The sequence below is a fragment of the Neocloeon triangulifer genome, unplaced genomic scaffold (assembly GCF_031216515.1).
Source record: "Neocloeon triangulifer isolate White Clay Creek 2 clone unplaced genomic scaffold, ASM3121651v1 ptg000014l, whole genome shotgun sequence".
Taxonomy (NCBI): domain Eukaryota; kingdom Metazoa; phylum Arthropoda; class Insecta; order Ephemeroptera; family Baetidae; genus Neocloeon; species Neocloeon triangulifer.
Window position 1 is genome coordinate 16,190,459 of NW_026775556.1, and position 19,707 is coordinate 16,210,165.

The following is a 19,707-nucleotide window of genomic DNA, read 5'->3' on the forward strand; positions in this document are numbered from 1 at the left end:
TTCCCGTGCATCTATTTGATTATTGATCAATTCAGACCTGGAAATATAGCAGCTGGTATCAAATTTGACAAGCAGAATCAATTAACATTGAGGATCATTTTTGACTCAAATTTTCGCTTACATAGTTTTGAATTTCAACTTATGACTGAAAAGAGCACACTTAATTTATTTTTAATATTTTCTTAAATTTTTTTTCCACTTTCTAGTGCAGTATTTTTAAACACAAGCACAAAAATTGTGAAGAAGAACATAATAATCCTGAAAATTGACGTGTAAAAAGGGAACGAAAGCTTTTGGGCGTCGATCGGATTATTTTGTGGCTTTCGCGTCCGCCGTTTCGACCCACGATGACTAGAAATGTTTTGGGTGTCTTTTTGTGCATCGGCGAGAGAGTATCATTATATATTGTACGCGCCTGAAAGATAAGCTGGATATTGTTAAGGTGCGCGGGGGGATGATTCTGCAGACGACAGTCGGGAGGGAGGAGAATTCTTTCTGCTTGCTCTTTCTGTCTGGTCTGGCCTTCTTCTTTTTTTATGTACTAGCCAGACGGGAAAAAAATGCTGATATCGAGGGAGGGAGGGGGCGGAAAAAACCTGTTGCGCGGCGGCGGTCTCTCCTCTCTCTTGTGCCGCTCTGACGCAATATCAACCCTTGCAGGTAAGTTCCCTTTCCACCGTGGGAAAGAGGAGTGCGAGAATCATGTATTGGCGATATTGTGTTTTGATATCAAGCAGAGCCCCTTTGTCCCTGCTCCTTTGAAAGCTTCCTGCATCACACATCTCAAAAAAGATTCAGGAATGTGAATTTATATTTTCACAATAAAATTTCTCTTTTTCGAATTGGGCAGGTGGTGTGTGCGGCTGCAGAGCGGGCGGATGGGTTAAATTTTTTGACCCGACGTCTCCGAGAGAAGGAAACTAGCTTTGTACAATTAGAGGATAAAAAGAGAGAGAGAGAAAGAATAACAGATGGTTGATTTCCGAGAGAGTCAACGCGAATCAAAACGAATGGAATATAAAAAAAAATAACAAAACTGGGAGTGGGCAAGGCTCTTTAAATATGAAAGGCATGGGCTAAAGGAGGACACATTGTGCAGCTAGAGATCCTCGTACGCTCTTCGAGGTTGCGCACTACATAGACTTGCTGGCTTGATGCACTAACGGGACTTATGCACTTCTTACGAAATTGAGCACCGTTACTTTAGAATTTTTATCATCTCCTACGTCGGGATATCGCTGCAAGTGCACCACGGAAAGGCTTTCCAAAATTAATATGCAGGCCCATGCAACAAAATTTTCCTCACATATATGTAAAAGAGCTATAGGCGCTATCTCAACAATCTGTTGGGGTTTTTGTGGAAAAAGTTGCGTTGAAAATAAAATTAAAACTTCATATTTAAGAATTTAATTATAAACTTTTTATAAATAGATAAAGTGGTTTAAAATATAGCAAATGCTGGCTAAAAATTTTGTATGTGTACTCGCATGTATTAAAATTCAATTTTCATTTTTAAGGAAATTAATTGTAAATTATATTTTAAGACTATTTAAACATAATTAATTTCAAATGTAGGAATAACGTGTTAAATTAACTTTTTTGCTACTGAATATAAAAGAATTATGTACTCATAAAATCCTTTCTTGTTTATTATATTGAACACTAGTTTTGGCAAGTAAATTTTATTGCATTAAAGAAATTTATCACATTTTAATTCTTGTAATATAAAATTAATAACAATTATTAAATTATGATTTCAGATTCACTAAATGAAGATTAATGAATGCTGGAACGACCAAGAAACTGCGGTGAGTTCAGAGACAATTTATATACATTTTAAAATTTACAATCCCTGCAAAACATTTGAAATTCACCATCAACGACAAAGTGACAAATTTATTACACAGCGCATTTCTCGCATGCATTTTTCAACTCGCGCGCGCAGATATGAGGTTGGTTTCCAACTGGGAATTTTCGAAGCCAAACTGCATTTTGCTTTTTGGGTCACCGCGAACATTTTCGTCCCAACGCACTTTTATCTCAGCCGCCGATGCATTTCGCTGAACTAAAATGAGGTCACGTCGCCAAAAACATCGTTTGACACTTTTCTGATGTGCATAAAGTTTTGAAAAATTTAATAATCGTCAATATAATCGACAAATATTAGTGTGAAATTTTTTGTGATTCAACGTCATTTGGAAATCGCGCTGATAATAAATCGTGATCCCGCGTGTTTTTATTGCATAATGAGACGAATAATCGATAAAAAGTAAACAGACAAAAGAGAGTGTGATGGTTTTGTTTGAACTGTTCGTATCGGAATCATAACGCATATCAATCGGCCTGCGAGAAAAGTCGCGTCACAGTTTTTCAGAGGTGTGATGAATCGAGCACGCATGCACCTCTGTTGGTTGCATAGCCTGCGCGCGCTAAATGCATTCGGACGCGGTGGAGAGAGAGAGCGAGAGGCTGGCTGGCTGACAGCGATATGCCATGTAAATAGCATTGCAAATATACAGGCTGCGAGGCTGTTGACCTCAAATGCAATTAGCAGCCAGTTTCACAACCTCAAACTGCATAAAGCTAACAAACAGGTGGCGTTGCACTGTAGTGCCAACAGCATCTCGTTTAAAATCCGCCGCTCGCTCACCACAAGAGCTGCAGCCTTCGTCGAGCGTTTTATCGTGCCAATATTATTTTTTGCTTCCAAGACTTTAGTTTGATCGTACCCATCAAAGCTTCTTGCTTATTTATGCACTGATCAATTTTAATGATTAATGGGTCACTGAGGCTTCCAATTAAAAATAAAGAAGTGAATGGCCGCGCCGATCCGGAATAATCTCAACTGCAAAAGTTAATTAATCTAGAATTTGAAAGTTGTTGAATTTTCAGTTCTCATTACTAACGTATACAATAGAAATACTGATATATAGATTTATAGTTTAAATTTTAAAGAGGCAGAGTTTTGAAAGCAAAAAGTTATTTTTTTTTCACAATTATTCTTTGAAATAAATTCTTTTGCAAGCGATTTCAAAATTTTTGGAAATCAAATTTTCTTTTATAAATTATTTTACTCCCATTCTTCAAGATCAAATAATTAAGCATTATCTTTGAATTTTTTTTTATTTTAACTTAACTTTGCAAGTCAGCTGTAGGCACTATAGGCATATATATTATAAAACAGATCAATGAAATTTATCCTAGCCAGACGGCGCATTCTGCAATGTGCAGTTATAAAAATAATTTAATTTTCCGCGCCGCTTGTGAAACCAGCAAATTTTTTACAACTCTCAGCACCGCCGTCAGCGTCTGCGAAATTTATGCTGGCTGAGAGCTTTTAAATGCCAGTTACGTGAATTCTTACATATGCAGGGAGACGCCAACACAATAAGAAAACCACGAGGAAGCATGTGCAAAAAATAATGTCAACTTTCAAGAATTCATTTTGCACCTCTTTAAAAAAAAACCTGCTTCTATTTTGTCTGCGGCAGAAATTTTGATGAAAAATAATGTGCCTCTTGTGCATCTTTGCACTTCCTGCAGCAATTGTGTCGTCTACCCCTTTTTTAATTAATTGAGTGCAGCGAATTTGATTCATAGATTTCTTCCTATCCTATTACTAAAAAATCTTATCCTTATTATTATTGATTATTTATTTTGGGTGTGCCATTTCAAATTAATAATTTAATTAAATAATCTGAATAATTTTTGTGATCTTATTATGGACATCACAACTGATAAAAGCTATATTAATTAAAAATTTAATTATTTTTAAACATTTTTCAGGTGTAAAATAACTTATCTAGAATTGATTTTTAAAGCTTCACAAAATTCATATTTGAATGCAGTGGACCTTGCCATCGAAATAATTATTGGTTATTTTGAGCTCCTGGACTAAAATTATTCTTTTAATTTACAATTAGTGAGGAACCAAATTCCTTACCGAACAATTACATACCAAATGTGGCACCTAGCTTAATTCTTTTTATCTCAAACCACCACATTATACACGGATATAATTACTCGGGCCTTTCTTTCCTTTTGTTGCGCAGTTTTACAAGAGTTATCTCCAAATTTCAATGATACCCAGAGGACACTTCGTCTGGCAAAACACATTTCAAGGAGTATTAGTCAGCAAAGGAGGGAAAATGAAAATGGGTTGTCGCGCTGGTGAGGCAATAATGGCCCTTTTTAATCTCGTCTTTCTCTCTCTTGCGCGCGTATTATGCGGCGACGCGATTTTCATCTTTTGAAAACACCGCTGCGGGCGAGCGCGCGGTAATTAGTGTATTTCGTGAGTTCGGCTGCATTTCGGACTTTGTTTTGTCATCGCGGGCGCGCGGGTGATGCCAATTAGAATTTGGACTTGTTATGCTCCCGATCGCTTATGCGTGCACGCGGCGCGCCCCACCATCAAAACAGCCTCTCGCATTTGCGCGCGGGTTGCATAAATATGTGTGTGATATTTTTGTATGTAATTGTTTTGAAGCGCCAATTTCGTAGAAAATACCGCGTTATTTTTGTTCGACGATTAGAAAGGTATATAGAGTGACGGCGCGTTTAACGGAATTAATTGTCCACTCGCTCTATTGCAATATAATTATGCACGCACAATGTGTGTTTCACTAAACTTTCCAGAGTCGACCCAGACGCTGCTTGTTGATGATAAATATTTTATTCGACTGCAATTAATTTAACAAGTTATAAACAAATAATTTAATGAAATAACATGCCCTTATTTTAGAATGCGTTCTTCAATATTTTCAGAATGTTTTTTAGATTAATGATTATCAAATGAATTCAGGTAGAAATATGATTTTTTTTTTCAAAACATGCTCAAAATTATAACAAAAGAAAAATATATCGTGAAAATTAGAGGAAATTTTGAAAATATAATGAAAGTATTTTGACTTGATTAAAAAATGGAACTCATAAAACAGTATTTAATCTGGACGGAAATATTTCCAGATAAAAATATAGATTATAAATTAACTACTGTACTTGGTTTTTGCTCCCTCTTCTGTAAAGTAAAAATTTCTACTCTAATGTGTCAACGAAAAATCTAATTATTAAGAAAATTGAGGATAATTTCAGTGCTATACACTATAGTTGGCTGTTAAGGCTGTTTCGGCGATCATCGTAGGGTACGCCCACTGAATTTGCAAATATTTTGAAAAAATGACTGCAAAATATTTACAACAAATTTTTCTCTTTTATTTGCCCATTATAAGAGCTTTTATGAAAAAATTTTCCGACTTTTCCGGAAAATGGCTGAGTTATAAAGGGGTTTGCTTTTCCGCTTGTATCTCATTAAGTATAAGTCCTACGTTAAAAACAAGCATATATTCTGAATGCTGATAAAATTTCCAATATTTTTTACATTAACAATTATTTTCTATGAAAGGGTTAAGTACCCTGAAATCAGGGTAAAAATACTTCAATGCCTGCCCCCGAAGGTATGCAACCGGAAAATTAAATCTGAGATAGCCAAAATTTGACGTCACTCATAGGCACAAACTTCCCCAAAGGAAATTATTTTTGCATTTTCCATTTTTGAGAAAATCCAAAATTTCCCAAAAAGGGTCAAATAGGGTTGGAAAATGCGGGAAAGCCAAGAAAGTGTGGTCATATGGCACATTGGCCGATTCGTTATCACATCCTTAATACGTGTCTAAATTTTCAGAAAATTTCATCTGCCCAAAAAAAAGTTACAGCCGATTTTCAAAAATAGCCCTATCTCGGAAGCAGGAAAACTAACAAAACCGTTTTATATCCATTAGCCAAAATTTAAAAAGGCAAGAAACATATCGTTTTTATGGTCTCATTCGAAAGCTATAGTGGCTAACTTCACGTTGGTATGAAAAAAATTCGGTTTCTTCTGACAGATATTGAGATATACCGGTTATTGTGTAATAAAAACCGGTATGCAAGTTCTAATTTCACCAAAATTTGGACTTTTTGCGACGAAAAACATGTATATTGTATAAATTTAGGTTTGTGCATTAGTTTATGATGGAAAAATACGATATTTATAATAATACCACTCCTCAGTCCAAAATTATAAGCATTTTTCAAAAATATTTTACATACCGGTATTTAATTAACTATTCAGAAAACCGGCCTAAAATCACCGACGTTGTGTGGCGCGATAATAATATTTTCAGAAAAAATAAAAATATTTACAATTCTTCTGCGCCGCATTATCGTAGAAACACCCTTAAATACAACAAATAAATCATTCATTCTATATAATTTTCATTTACCGATCAAAATTAAAAGCGGTTTCAATCAAATGAAACGATATCAATTCAAATCTTAAAAAAACTAACGTGTTTCTATTCGATTGATATAAAATTCAAAGTTTTTTGTTTCTTTTTTGTATGTGCGGTCCACGCGTGAAATGACGCATAAATTAACCACCCGAATCGCGGCAGCATCTTTGGCAAGTTTTCATACAAACACGCTTGGCGAGTTGAGCGCGCAGATCCACATGCATAAAAATAATCCGAAACCCTTCTTTTCTCATGAGTGAGATGCGCCGGCCGCGCGAAGAGAAAAGAAGAGACGTGCGTGTTTGTGCGAACCAGTTTTGCTCAGCCAGCGATTCACATTATGCATTTCACAATGCACCACGAAATTTATTTATGCATCCGCGTTCGCACGCATTTAACCCCCGATGCACTCAAGGGGGTCGCCCGGCTGCATGCGAAAGCCGCGACAAAAACTATACCCCCTCCCCCTCTCTCCCGTTTTGTGCACATTGTATGCACTTATGTGCAACCCCTTGCACAATTGCACGCACGCAGAAGTGCATAATCTAACGGTTCGCCCGCTTTGCTCGCCGCTGAAAAACTTGTTATGCACGTTTGCATAAAAATGGGCATGCACCTCGATAGTTTCTCTCCGGGAGAAAAATAAAAACCATAGGCGAGAGCAGCCGGTCTTTCGTTGTATAAATCGCAGGACGCGCGCGTTGTTTGCAGTCGGATTTAATTTCACACTAGCGCGTTTTGAAAGTGTGCACGCCGTCTGGTAACAAATAATTCGTACTGCCTCTGCCAAATTTGCAAACATGTGCGACACGGCTTTACAAAGTTGCAACCACAACTGAGCCGCAGCTGCTGCGTCATGGACCCTTAATGGGCTTAGACCATTTTCACGCAGATTTATAGAAAAAAATAATATTAATTGCCACACTTCTTATTTAAAAAATATAGAGTAAAATGCTGAATTTCAAATTATTTTAATCAATTAATAGAATTTTTTATTACCAGTGGACACTTCATGCTGAAGATTGAAATTTTTATTAATTTTTTTCTCAATTTTAAATGGATATTTTCTTCTCCAAAAATGTTTTAGTTTTTATTAGATCCGGTATCGTTTCCAAATTCTAAAAATGGTTTCGCATCCAAATTGATGTGGTGAAAAAGGGGAGCTCACGAAAATGCGGCGCCGAAGTTCATCGCATTCACTATTTCTGGAGTGTGGTACCCGCGGTTGGTTGGCGACGCCGCGCTGCATCGAAGCGCATCTATTTTTATACGTACGTTTTCTTGCACTCTCGCACACACACAATATGTCCCCCTGTTGGTGTAATTTTTGCCCTGTTACATACCACTCCCCGACTCCCACATTGAGATCTCGTCTGGAAATTTGTCGCTTTTTTTCTCTCATCGCCGACGAATTTCTCTTTTCGTTTTTTGGCGTGCATCTGCTTTCCATGTGCTGCAAGCCTTTGCCTTTGTATGCATACACAAATTTCGTACGTCCCTTTTCTTCCCTGAAAATTGCGGCTCAAGGATAAACCTCTTTCTTTCCCATTATTATAAAAGAAGGTGACATTGAGCGCAGCTTGCAGCAAGTGGCCGTGCGTGAACTCCTTTTCCACGCACAATGTTTGTGTTGCGAGCATAACAGTGAACCCCCGGTTGTGCAGGAGCCTGGCTCTGAGATGTCCTAATTGTTACCCTTCATTATGCGCTGCACCCCTCACGCCACCCAAACTCTTGCCGAAGATAATGGGGGTGATTTTGGCTATTGTTAAATCTTTTGCCCTTGCACGTTTGAGCATTTTTCGCTGCGGAAAGAAAAGAAAGAGCTACTTGATGGAGTTAACATGTCTGCTGGTGATGCAAAAAGTTTTTGTCCAAAAGCAACAAAAGACAGCAGGACAGCTTTAAAGATGATATTTTTATTTACAAAATAAAATGCACACCACTTTCTGCTGTCAACGTGAATTATTTCACAACATAAATAACCTTTTAAAGAACTTATTTGTATTAATTGTGGATAAAATTGTGAAAAACAATTTTTAATGAAAGCCATTTTCAATATCCAACACTTGCATACAATTTTTAAACCCAAAATATAATATTCCAATTACTTTATGTGTAATTTTTTTTCGTGGATTTTTTAGGCACCTAAAAAAAATATGTGGGTTAGTTGAACAAATTTAACCCATCGGCGAGACTTTCTGAGCTTCTTGGAAAAAGCCGTGTATGAAACTTTCCCCATCGGCGTGCAAAGTGTGAAAGGGTCCTTTTGTCCTTGTTACGCCACCGCTATGCATTTTTCCTTTTTCTTTCGCGCGACATCTCTCAAGACGCGGGGTGAGAAAAGGCGTTTTTTGCCTGACGCCGCGATTCAGTCGCCAGCCGAGCTCAAAGGGGTGCCTATTGATGTATCCAACTGTTGTCTGCTCGCCGACTGCTGCTCATTTGCCACGGCTTGGCTCATTTTCTCCCAGATGAATAAGGCAATTTTGTGCGTGATTCGGGCACAAAGGGGGTGTCTGTGGGAACGTGAGATGGGCTATGGCGATTCTATATCCACGCACCATGAAGAGAAAACTCGATATTTTAGGGTAAAAAGATATGTGAGACACCATGACCTGAACCAAATTTATTTTATTTAAAAAATAATTTTATAAATAAATTTTATGAAAATAATAAGTCTTACACTGAATAAAAAGTAGTTTAAAAAATAAAGATTGGATTTTTGTCGAGTTTTAAAAAGCAGGCAAGATCTAGTTTTTTTTTTAAAATTAAATTATTTAATTTAGAACGTTGTTGCCAAAGTTGTTCTAAATTGCACTTTACAAAACGTGGCCCACTTTTCTCAGAAGCTATGCGTGCAGGCGGTCGCGCTGAATGCTAAATTAAAATGTGCATGTGGCAACAACTGCATTCGCCAGAAGGCGTGGGCTTTTTATGTGGCGCGCCTGTTGCAGTGCTGCATGCACCGAGTGTGCTTTTAGGCTCTGAACGCCCAGGCGAATTTCCTCTCTAGCTTTCGATTGTCTTTCGGACTAGCTTGGGCTGCGTCTATCAACCCTCCCCACCAGCTTTATAAATTTTCACTTTGTTGCCAAGCTTTCCAGCGCAAGATATATCCCTTTACAGCCGCCAGCTACACTTTTCAAAAGGTTCAACACAAAGATGCTCCGCTCAGATTGCGTCACTCGCCTGGAAAATGGTCTCCGGAGAGCAAAAAGAGCGGCGGATCCGACAAAGTCGATTTACATTTTTTTAACAATAGAAAAAAATCAAATAAAAATTTTGTCTTTTAAATCTATTATTAGAAACTCTGTATAACAAAATTAATTAGATGCTGAAATGCGAGATGCATTTTTACAAAAGGTGTTTGTGCCTACTTAGAAGGTCCCCGGTGGAACTTTCAACGCATGAACGCACACATGTCTTATGCAATTGCGTGTTTGGAGTGAAAAATACTTGTTTTCAGCAACTTTTACTCCTACCAAACCGCTTTGATCCGAGTGGTTTGCGAATGATGAAATATCAACTTGAAACTGGATAAAGCAACGGTTCGTCCGGTTGCATTAAGTTTAAACAGTTTTATTATTTACACTTGCCTAGTAACTATTCATAATTCCAGCAAACAATTTTATTCAATTTAATATGCACGGAACCAAAGCTTTGAAAATTGAAAGCAATTTTAATTCCATAATTATATATTATTGAAAAAAAAAGAAGTCTCATCATTCTATAAGATCTGCAACATGATTTTATCATTTTTCGTACGGTGTCGGCGAGGCTAAGTGGCAGGGATAATATTTCAAGGTGGACATTTCCAACCCCCGCCGAAACCTACTACCATAAAAGGCCCACCATTGTGTTCATCGCGCCGGCAAAAATAATGCTGGCGATAAGGAACCCAGACGGAACAGCCAGAATGGCCCCAGACAGACGCAGATGCATTCGGCGCGTCGCGGACCTTTTTACGCGTAGAATGCAGGTGGATCGACACAAAAGATCACAACCCCCGATAAGAAAAATTTCTCAGGCAACGGGAAGGGAAAAAATATTACGCAAAATGAACATTTCACACAAAAAACCACTTTTATTTTTCTAACCAAAAGTTAGGTATTTTTTTTCTGAGCGTATATTTAAATTTGAATGCATGCATTGGTCGAAAGGTCTCTGCTGGATCATTATGCATTTTTCTGTCCGCACAGCCGCCATTTCCATAATTTAAAATAACGCATCGGCGTGTACATAAAGACGTGTGGAATTTTTTTAAGGCACAATGCACGCGGCCGAACCCTTTCCTTTCCCACTTCGCGTTGCGATGTTATTGTGTTGTTGAAGGAGAGAATTTCGATCTTTTATGGTCGCACCTGTACAGGATTGCATAATGCATTCAGAGTGCGGCGGCAATGCAGCGATGGCCAACCCTCGCTTTTTTCAATCTTCACAGAAGCATCTGCCCGCGTCGAAAACGCAGACCTGGAATAAAAAATGAACCGAATACACCTGCACGAAAGCGACTCGCATAATTACGACCAATCAAGCGGCGAGCTGCGTGCGCTCCCTTGTGCATTTTACGCATCAGCAATGACGGCCGACGATGCACTCGCGATTTCCAAAAATCGATTTTTAATCAGAGGGGTAAAAAATAATGGAGAGTTATAAAAAGCTGAACAAATTACTGATTTATTAACTTAAATTTTTGCATTTCAAAATTTATTTTTTTTTACAAAAAGTTATTCAACTGAAATTGTTTTCTTCAATGATTTATAAATTGAGTTTTACTGTAAATCTGATAATAATACCAACATTATTTCTTGTAAATTTAATTTTTTATTTTACTTTAAAATATAAATACATTTTTGCAAATCAGTCGATATATTGTACAATAATAAAATCAATAAATTTTTTACAATAGAAAAAACGGGCCACTGCAAATAAAAATATTCCGCGGTATAATTAATGAATTTGGACGGCCGTGTGTCTTCCTAGCCCGAAGGTTTTGGTCCCTTCCACCACCTTTTCCTGCTTCCCTCCCTTTAAAGAGGGTTCGACGCGGCGGCGATTAGCTAAACCCGCGGCCAGACGGATTTCGCGGCAGCTGTCGGCTGTAAATGCATATGTAGGCGAAATTCGCCGGCTGGTTGAGGGGTGGATCGGAATAAAGTGGCGCAGAGCCCCGCTCCAAGATAATAATTAGATGGTCCCTTATTCGTTTCCTTGAAAAGTCGTGGGAAACTGCACCGCTGCTGGAATTGCGATTGCCAGGTTTTTTTCTATAACTTTGCTGCGGGATTCGCGCAACTGACTGAGACGCTATAAAAAAGTATGGGTATTGTTTTGTTATACGAGTCGCAATAAAGGTATATAATTGAAATCTGAACAAAAAAATCATCATGCTCTTGAAGTAATAAAAAAACAACAACATTAAAGAAACGCAGAAACATTAACTGCATCGCGGGTTCTAAATTATAAAAATAATCATTACCAGCAGGCATTTCAGTGAGGATGCAAATTTAACATATTTATTGTTTTAGAATTGTAATTATACGAACATTGTAAATTCTAGTTTCAAAAACTTATTGGAGATGCTATAATGCAGGTTTTTTCAATAAGTTTTGAATTCCTTCAGCCCTAAAATTTTGTTTTGCTAAAACTGGCATAGAAAATTTTTATTTTACTCACACAAAATCTAAAATTGAAGTTAAATTATTTTTACGTTTTTTTTTATTACTTCTGCAAAATTTCAAAATTTTAGGGAATCAATTTTTTTTTTTTTTTAAATTTGAATCTCTCACCATCGTACGCTCGATTCTATTTGCAATGCAGCTAGTTGCAGGTTGTTTCGACATAGATGTAGGTGCATTATTATTCAAATGGAGTGAGTTGCAAAAGAGTCTCAAAATCGAAAAGTCGATTTATTTCACCGTGGTCGTGTGTGTGCATGCTGGCAGTTGACAAGTCGAAAGCTGAAGGGAAATCTGCAGCCTTGAACAATGCAGTGAATGCACGTTGGTGGGAAAGCGCAGTGACCGCGCCGCGCGAGTGCATATTGCGAGGCAGCGCAGCAGGCACGGATACTACGAGTTGCATTGAGGTCGGCGGCGGCGAGCCAAACCAAGTGCATTGCATTCGAAAGTTGCTGCTTTGCAATAAAGGCAGGCGGATAACCTGAGCTGCACTCCAAGTCAGCATCTCATGCATCAACCTCGGCCTCATTGAGCGGGTCAGCACTTCGCAAGACGCGCAAACTCATTGCTGCACCTAATTATACCATCGTTACATGCACCGCGCGTTATTATTGAATGCATGTGCTCCACGTTTGTTCCCCGGCCGCGCCGTTCTTTAATTCCTTCTGCGCTGCAGCCTAACCTAGATTTCGTCGTTGCTTAGTTCGCCGGACTAACGGCACCGCGCTTGCTATCCCGCCGACGGCTAAATCGCGCGCACAAATGTGCATTTCTGGCTTGCAATTCGAAAGCTGCACCGACTTGCATGACAACTGCACGCCCAGCGGTCGTCGATTGCGTCTCATTTCTGGCCGGTTTGCATTCAGTTGAGCAAATCTCAAGCGCGCGGCCTAAATTCATCCTCGCCAGATAGAAAAGAGATGCATCTCCGCTGCACCAGTGAAAAGTTTCTAAAAAACACAAACAGCCATCGACCTAGATGCAAATGAAAATTTGATGTAAAAAAACTTGCATTGTTGATTTAAAAATTGCGTTCCAGATTCCGCAGATGCAACTTGTTGATCGTTGGCTAATGGAAACGCTTTTTTGGGTTAAGGTCTGATGCAAATATACTTAAAATGCAAAAATGATTCACTGAATTTACTAACTAATGTGATAATTTGAATAAACTACGTTTTAAAATATAAAAAAGTGCATTGAAATAGCCCCAAAAATTTGCTAATTTAAAGAAAATGTAATTTTTTTAATTCATTGTGCTTATAGTAAAGTTCAAAAATAAATTTATTAATGGTAACATATATTAAATTTATTTATTTTTGTAACCAATAGCAGAATTATAAAGCAAAACAAACAAATCTTTTGACGCTGAAAACACCATAGCCCACTATTTGGTGCGAATTCAAAATTTATGCAACCAGAGCGGTACCTCTGTGGACGTGTTGCCTAACTTGCAAAACTCTGCTCGCAGCGCTGCTCCTTATTCGTCGCAAAAATTTTTACGGTTGGTTCCACATAAAAAGACAAAATGGAACTGTAATTTCTTCTCCGCTTCAATTTTGCTTTGCTGAAATATATAACATAAAGATTTTTTTGCAAAATTGAAACCGGGTGAATCTCGTTGCAAAGAAAAAAATGTTACCATTAAATTTAAAATTTTTTTTGCAATAATTTTGAAATAGTTCATAATCTATATAATTATGTTTTATTTAGCCTCATTTTTTACAACAAGTTTTTAGTTCTCTTCAAATTGCACATAATATTGGACACTGGTCTAGATTGTTATATAATGAGAAAAGAACAACTTTTTTTATAAGACGTTGCCATGTAATTAATCCAATTTTTCTTTTCTAGGAAATGATAGTATAAAAATTATTGGATTGGAGGCGGGAATAGGTAATAATAAATCATGATATTTAACAGTTATTATTTGAATATTCCACTAAAAACATTTTTACGTTTCGAGGTTATTCAATTTATGTGTAAAAGGCACTTTCTTACCGTGAAGAAATCCGGCAGAAAAAATACAGCACACGGGAAAAGACGATCGCTAGAGCGGGGGTAGCGGTCAATCAGAAAAACGCGACAGAATTTTCAAATTTCGTGCGGGCTATCTGCTCGTTGAGCCCGCGTGACTCTCATATTCTCGTAGGATGGCTTGGGATGGCAATTTCATAACATTAAAAAAATGGTATATATTCCTTTATCATATAAAGCGAGTGTCCGCGTTCGCGGCCCCTCTTGCAAAGCGCGGCGGCGTTTCGTGACAAGCGATATTGTCATTCTTGGAATAAAAAGCCAAATATATTTCACCAGATTTCGGTGGCCAGCTGCGCTATCGACATTTTATGAAAATGAGATTCGGGATGGACAAAATAATGGACATCGCTCGCGGGTGCGGCCGCCAGTCCTAAAGAAGTGTGACCTCGGGGGCGCGCGTAATCACGTTATATTTGCACATTGCATGTCTTTACGTCCAATCTACTATTCATTCGGCCATAAATAAATTATGCAAAACAGCTTACTTTGCCCAGCACGTCGAGCGTGCCCGTTCGCCTTTTGATTTTTCCCTCTGCCCTTTTGCGCGTGCGGCCGGCAGTTTTTGTTCAAGGGGACATATATACACCTTGCGTTCCGGCTGACAAAATGCACCATTAATTCTTTATACGTATCGTCTCTTCATCAAAGTGTCTCTTCGTTTCGTTCTCCCGATCAAATCTACGGCTTTTAGCTGCTTTGAATTTTCATGGGGTTTCTGCACAAGCCAATCGCAGGCAGGGTTGACGACTTCCGTGCTCGAGGAAGTGGCTGATTTGGATATGTCAGCCAGATATGTGCTGCGGATAAGATCTTTTTATTTTTTATTTTTATAAGCTAAGGACGCATCGCTATTTATTTATAATCATTCCATGGTTTCCTGTTTCCTAATTTGCATATTGATATTGGCATACAAATATTAGAAATATAGATCAACTTTTTTATTCTTGAAGGAATTTGCGTATGTTCTACACACATTTATTTCCCTAGAGGCATTTATTTATATTATCTAATGATTTCAATTAAGGCTCCCAGAATCCATGATTTAATTCTTTCATTTTCAGAAGTACGTATATTATTTGAGTTTAATTAAAAATTTTATTCTAATGAACCGATATACCAAAGGGAAATTTTGCGGCTCGCGTCAACGCGCGCCAGCCGCCGACAAAAATAGCGCAGTGCCCGCGTCTAAATATAAAGTGCACTTTTTGCATTCTACATACAAGAGCTCGTTTTCCCCCTACAATGAGACGCTTAAACCGAGAGAGCAGAAAAATTCTGCGGTTTCTATACTTCAAAAATGCCGAGTTTATTTTAAATCACTGCGTTATGGTATACATAAGATATGTAATCTGGAAAAGATTGCAGTTCTGCAGCTGTTGCAATTTTCACGTGTTATGATTGATTACATATTGGAGAACATTATTGCATGCAGAAGCACGCGAGGCCAAGAGATTACTGAAACCTTAATATTACGCCTTCCTAAAATTATTGTATTTGCAAAGAAAATAGATTAAGAAAAAAACTCAAATTCAAAATCACATTTTTGTTTTGAGCTCAATGAGCTTTTCAATACCAATTTAAAAAAAAAAAAATTAACCATTTTTCAGCACCAAAAACTGCTACTTCCATCAAAATTAATGACATTCGCTAATTAAAATCTTTTGCTTTTAATCTGAATCTCATTATGAAAATCTCAAGTTTGATGTAGTCAAAAAGCGGATGTCCTCTTAGAAAGTGCATTCGCTCCTGCGCAGAGTGCCCATTTCGTGCTCATGGCCACCGCCCGAGATGCATTTCGGCCAAAAATAGGAAAGCGGATAGAGAAAACGCACGCACCCGAGAAACGCACGACTATTTGAATGTTGTATATAGTGCGGGATTAAATTAACCGATTGGACGGAGCTCAACACGCATTCTTTCGGCCATTAGAGTGCGTGCATGGAGAGGCTGCTTTCGAGGGTCCCTACGCCTAGTGCAAGCGACTGCTCCAGAGTGCAGTTGCATTCGATGCTTTTTTTGGTGTTGCTCAACACTCTAGTAGATGCAGCCAGTCTCCTTCATTCGACCGCGTGCATACTGGGTCAATGAACCTCGCGAAGAGCGCTCGCTCTCGCGCGCGCACCAAGAACACATCAACCGAATGCCTATTGGCTTTGCCTTCAAAATTGTCACGTGATTGTGGACGCATCTCGTCTTGCCTCCGCCGCCGCCGCCGCCGATTTTTGCTTTTTATCTATCGGGCTGCAGCTTGTTGTCAATTCGAAAAACCATGCAAGAGACGAAGGCGGTGCATGAGAGAGCTGCACTTCCGGCGCAATATAAAATCACGACTTCCTTTCCAATGAGTTTTGCTCGCGCGCCAGCCGTCTCTGCCTCCGCACTCGGCAAAATTTTCGCAAACTTCGCCAATGTTTGCTTTCAGTATAATGAAATTATAGAAAGATAATCGGAGAGGCGATGAAATTGATACATCATATGCAGCTCGGTTTCTGGTTTGTATGCAGCGCTGGGCAAAAAAATAGAGGAGAAACGAGTGGGCTGGTTGACCCCTTTGCCAGGCGTCAAATTTGTCCCTCTTTCCAGTCGCTAGCGGTCGTGAGATTTGACTCTGGCCACGCCTATAAAACTAGCCGCCATAAAGGCGAACCCTTTGGAATTATCTTTCGGCGAGGTTTTTTCGGCTGTATATAATAGAGGAGAAGACGGCTGCGGCTGAGTTGTACATCCCGTGCTCAATAAACAGAGAGTTAAACCTTACATCTTTTTAACGTTGGACCTGCAACAAACTTAGATTATTAGTAAAATAAAAATGAAGAAACGTTAGTTAAATTTGATTAAATTCAATCATGAATCATGATAAATATGTATTGTACTTGCAATGCATGTGGAATTTTCAATTAAATAATTATATATAAAATATCCATATAATACCGACAAATTTATTTAAAATTTGACTATAGATTTATGAAAAGCATGACGAAAATTTTGTTTTAAACAAATTTTTGCAAATAAAAAAACCAAGATAGAAGTTAATTAATTTTAAATAATTAAAACCAAAATTTTGCAAGGTTAATAAAATAATTACTACAAAATGTATTTTTTAAATTAAAAAATAGTAAATTAAAGACATGTTTTGTAGGTTTAAACAAATATTTTATTATGAAATTAAAATAGACGTATACATAGAACTTAAATATATAATTATAAATTCTAAAAATTGACATTGTAATAAAAAAAAAACGCTTTGGAAAATTGAAATAGTCCTGTTTAAATTAAAATTTTTGAACAAAGTTTGCGGATTTGAGATTTCACACAAAACATTTTGTGGAAAGTTATGAAAAACTAATATTGATAATGAAACAAATTAAATTAATAAATAATGAATTGCTGCAAATTTTAATAAAGATTTTGTTGTTGTTGTTAAAAATCTGTTTTAACCGAGTTTAAGTGGCTAAAGTCGCGTTTTGTCGCATATGCAAAGTTACAATTTTAGATTAGGTTAACGCTGATTTTCCTCAATCTTGCCGTTTTTCCTCCATATCAACACACAAAATTCCCCGCTCTTGTAATCTGCGACCACACTGCCCGCAAAAACTGAATGCGAGAACTATTTATCTGATTTACCCATTTCCGTCAGTTGAGCAAAAATCGGTTGGTTTCCTGCGACTTGCGGACAAATTCACGCTTGCAAAAGCCGCGAATCGCGCGTTTCCCAGGTTTTCCGTGCGGAAGTAGCCAATTAGCGCGAGGCGACGCGATAAAAATTGTGGGCGCCAAACAGCAGCAGCCTTTGCTGTTCACTTCAGCAACGAGTTGTGCTAAAAATCACGTAGTCTAAATAACAAAGATTGCGCTTCTACCAAATGAGCATTAAAGCGGGGAGAATCCTTTTTAAAATGTTTTCACTAAAACGTTATAATTTTCTCAACTCTGCGCAGAATTTTATATCATTACACAAAATAAAAATTAATCTGTAATAATGTATTTATAGCAATGTGGATAGATGAAAAACAATTAATATCTATAAATTAATAGGACTTAATATTTGCCAAGTTTCTGAGAGCTAAAATATTGCTTTTAAAATGCGAGTTTTTCTAATACAGCCAACAAAATATTTGACTTCTTGAAATAATTTCCTTATTATTAAATTTCAAGGTTCGTTCTATGATTTCTAAACTTGCATACTTGTAAAAACCCTTACGAAAGAAAATACCGCATTTTTCTGCGGGTTGTAAATCATGAAAAAAATATGTCTCCGGGGTTGTTTCTGACTTAACTCGCTCAGCCCTGATCCCAAGCATGCCTTGCACGTTGTTGCATGAACCACCTCAGGTTATTCGTTTTTTGTTGTCATACGCTGCAGAGGTTAGTGACCCAAAAGGGTGACTGCACTTAACAGCACCCGGCAGATGGTTATTGCGGGTGCGTTTTGCCCTTTGTGCCGCCCCTTTTCACTTGACAAAAATAATGTGCTCTCTTTTGTGCCCGACACGAAATTGCACCTCTGAAGCGCTGCCGCGCGGTCAAAATTTCGCCCCGAGCTGCACCCTTTCGCGTCTGAGAATGCGGCAGAACAGAACTGCGGGCATTATATGACTTGCTCAGCTTCCTTTTCAATAAAACTACCCCTAATAACTCTCGGAGATTTTTGAGTCATCGCCATAAATTTCCTGAAAAGTAAAACAGATTTCGTGTGAAGGCGTTCGCCCTTTATGAACGGCACATGGATTTGCTACCGGCGAAAAGGATGGAGAAGAAAATGCATTTTTTACAATCAACAATGGAATCAAGTTCTTTTATAACTATAGCTCACACTGAAAAGATGCTTGAATGTTTTCTAAAGGATGTTGTTTCTCTCTTTATCTAAAAATTCTGTTTTTTTTTTTTTAATATTGAAGCCACTTTAATGAGGAATCTGCCATTAAATGAACAGAAATTTTTTCATAAAAATATAAATTTAATATTCGGCATTAAAAAACATTTCGTGTAATTACAATATTTTTTAATTGTGAAGTTATATTCTTAAAAAAATAAAAAAAATTGTAGAGTTGAAAAGCAAACAAATTATCAATACCACACTTTCCACAAAAAGTGCAGTCTAAATGCGCTTGGCCAGTATCTCCCCTTACCGCAAATATAGGCGTTTGAGATAAGAGATAGGTCTCTGGCTCTGTTTTTCTCCACAGCACAGCAGGCGATTATTTTCCCCACCGTGCACTGTTCTATGTAATAGTTTTTTGCCACATCGAAAGCGAAAGGAAAAGCAGTAAAGGAGGAAAATAAAATGCAATTCATAAATAATTTCATGAAGGGCACACAAATCACATGATGCTGAAAAAATCAAATCACGCGGCGAGGACACGATATGAGCCAGACGATAATGCCAAGTTGCAAAGTACAAATGCAAAAAGTCAATTTTGCGCAGCACAAGCAACAGCACCGGACTGACCTTCTTTTGAATTATTCAAAAATATTTGTTACAATAATTATAATAATTCCATTTTCATCAAACAAAAATAATATTATAATGTACCATTAATCAAACGTTTATTTTTGGCACGCGACTGTGCTACCCCCCTCCACTTTCAAAATTGCAAAGGTAGTTTAGGCACATATTTTTTAACCTTTTCGGTTGTTTTGTGCAAACTCTATTTTTAGCGTTTGTGTTTTTGGATCGCTACGCCGGTCCGTGCCTGCTGTAAATATTGCAAGAA

General features: G+C 37.8%; 1 protein-coding gene across 1 annotated transcript in view; it reads left to right on the plus strand.

The window, feature by feature from the left end:
* The first annotated feature begins 1,760 nt into the window (after positions 1-1,760).
* LOC132202000 (sex determination protein fruitless-like) overlaps positions 1,761-19,707 on the plus strand; it is a 36,969-nt gene continuing 19,022 nt past the window's right edge. The window contains exon 1 of the mRNA XM_059628592.1: positions 1,761-1,808. Within this exon, the coding sequence (XP_059484575.1) occupies positions 1,770-1,808 (39 nt within the window). The 5' untranslated portion in view covers positions 1,761-1,769. The remainder of the gene's footprint in view (positions 1,809-19,707) is intronic.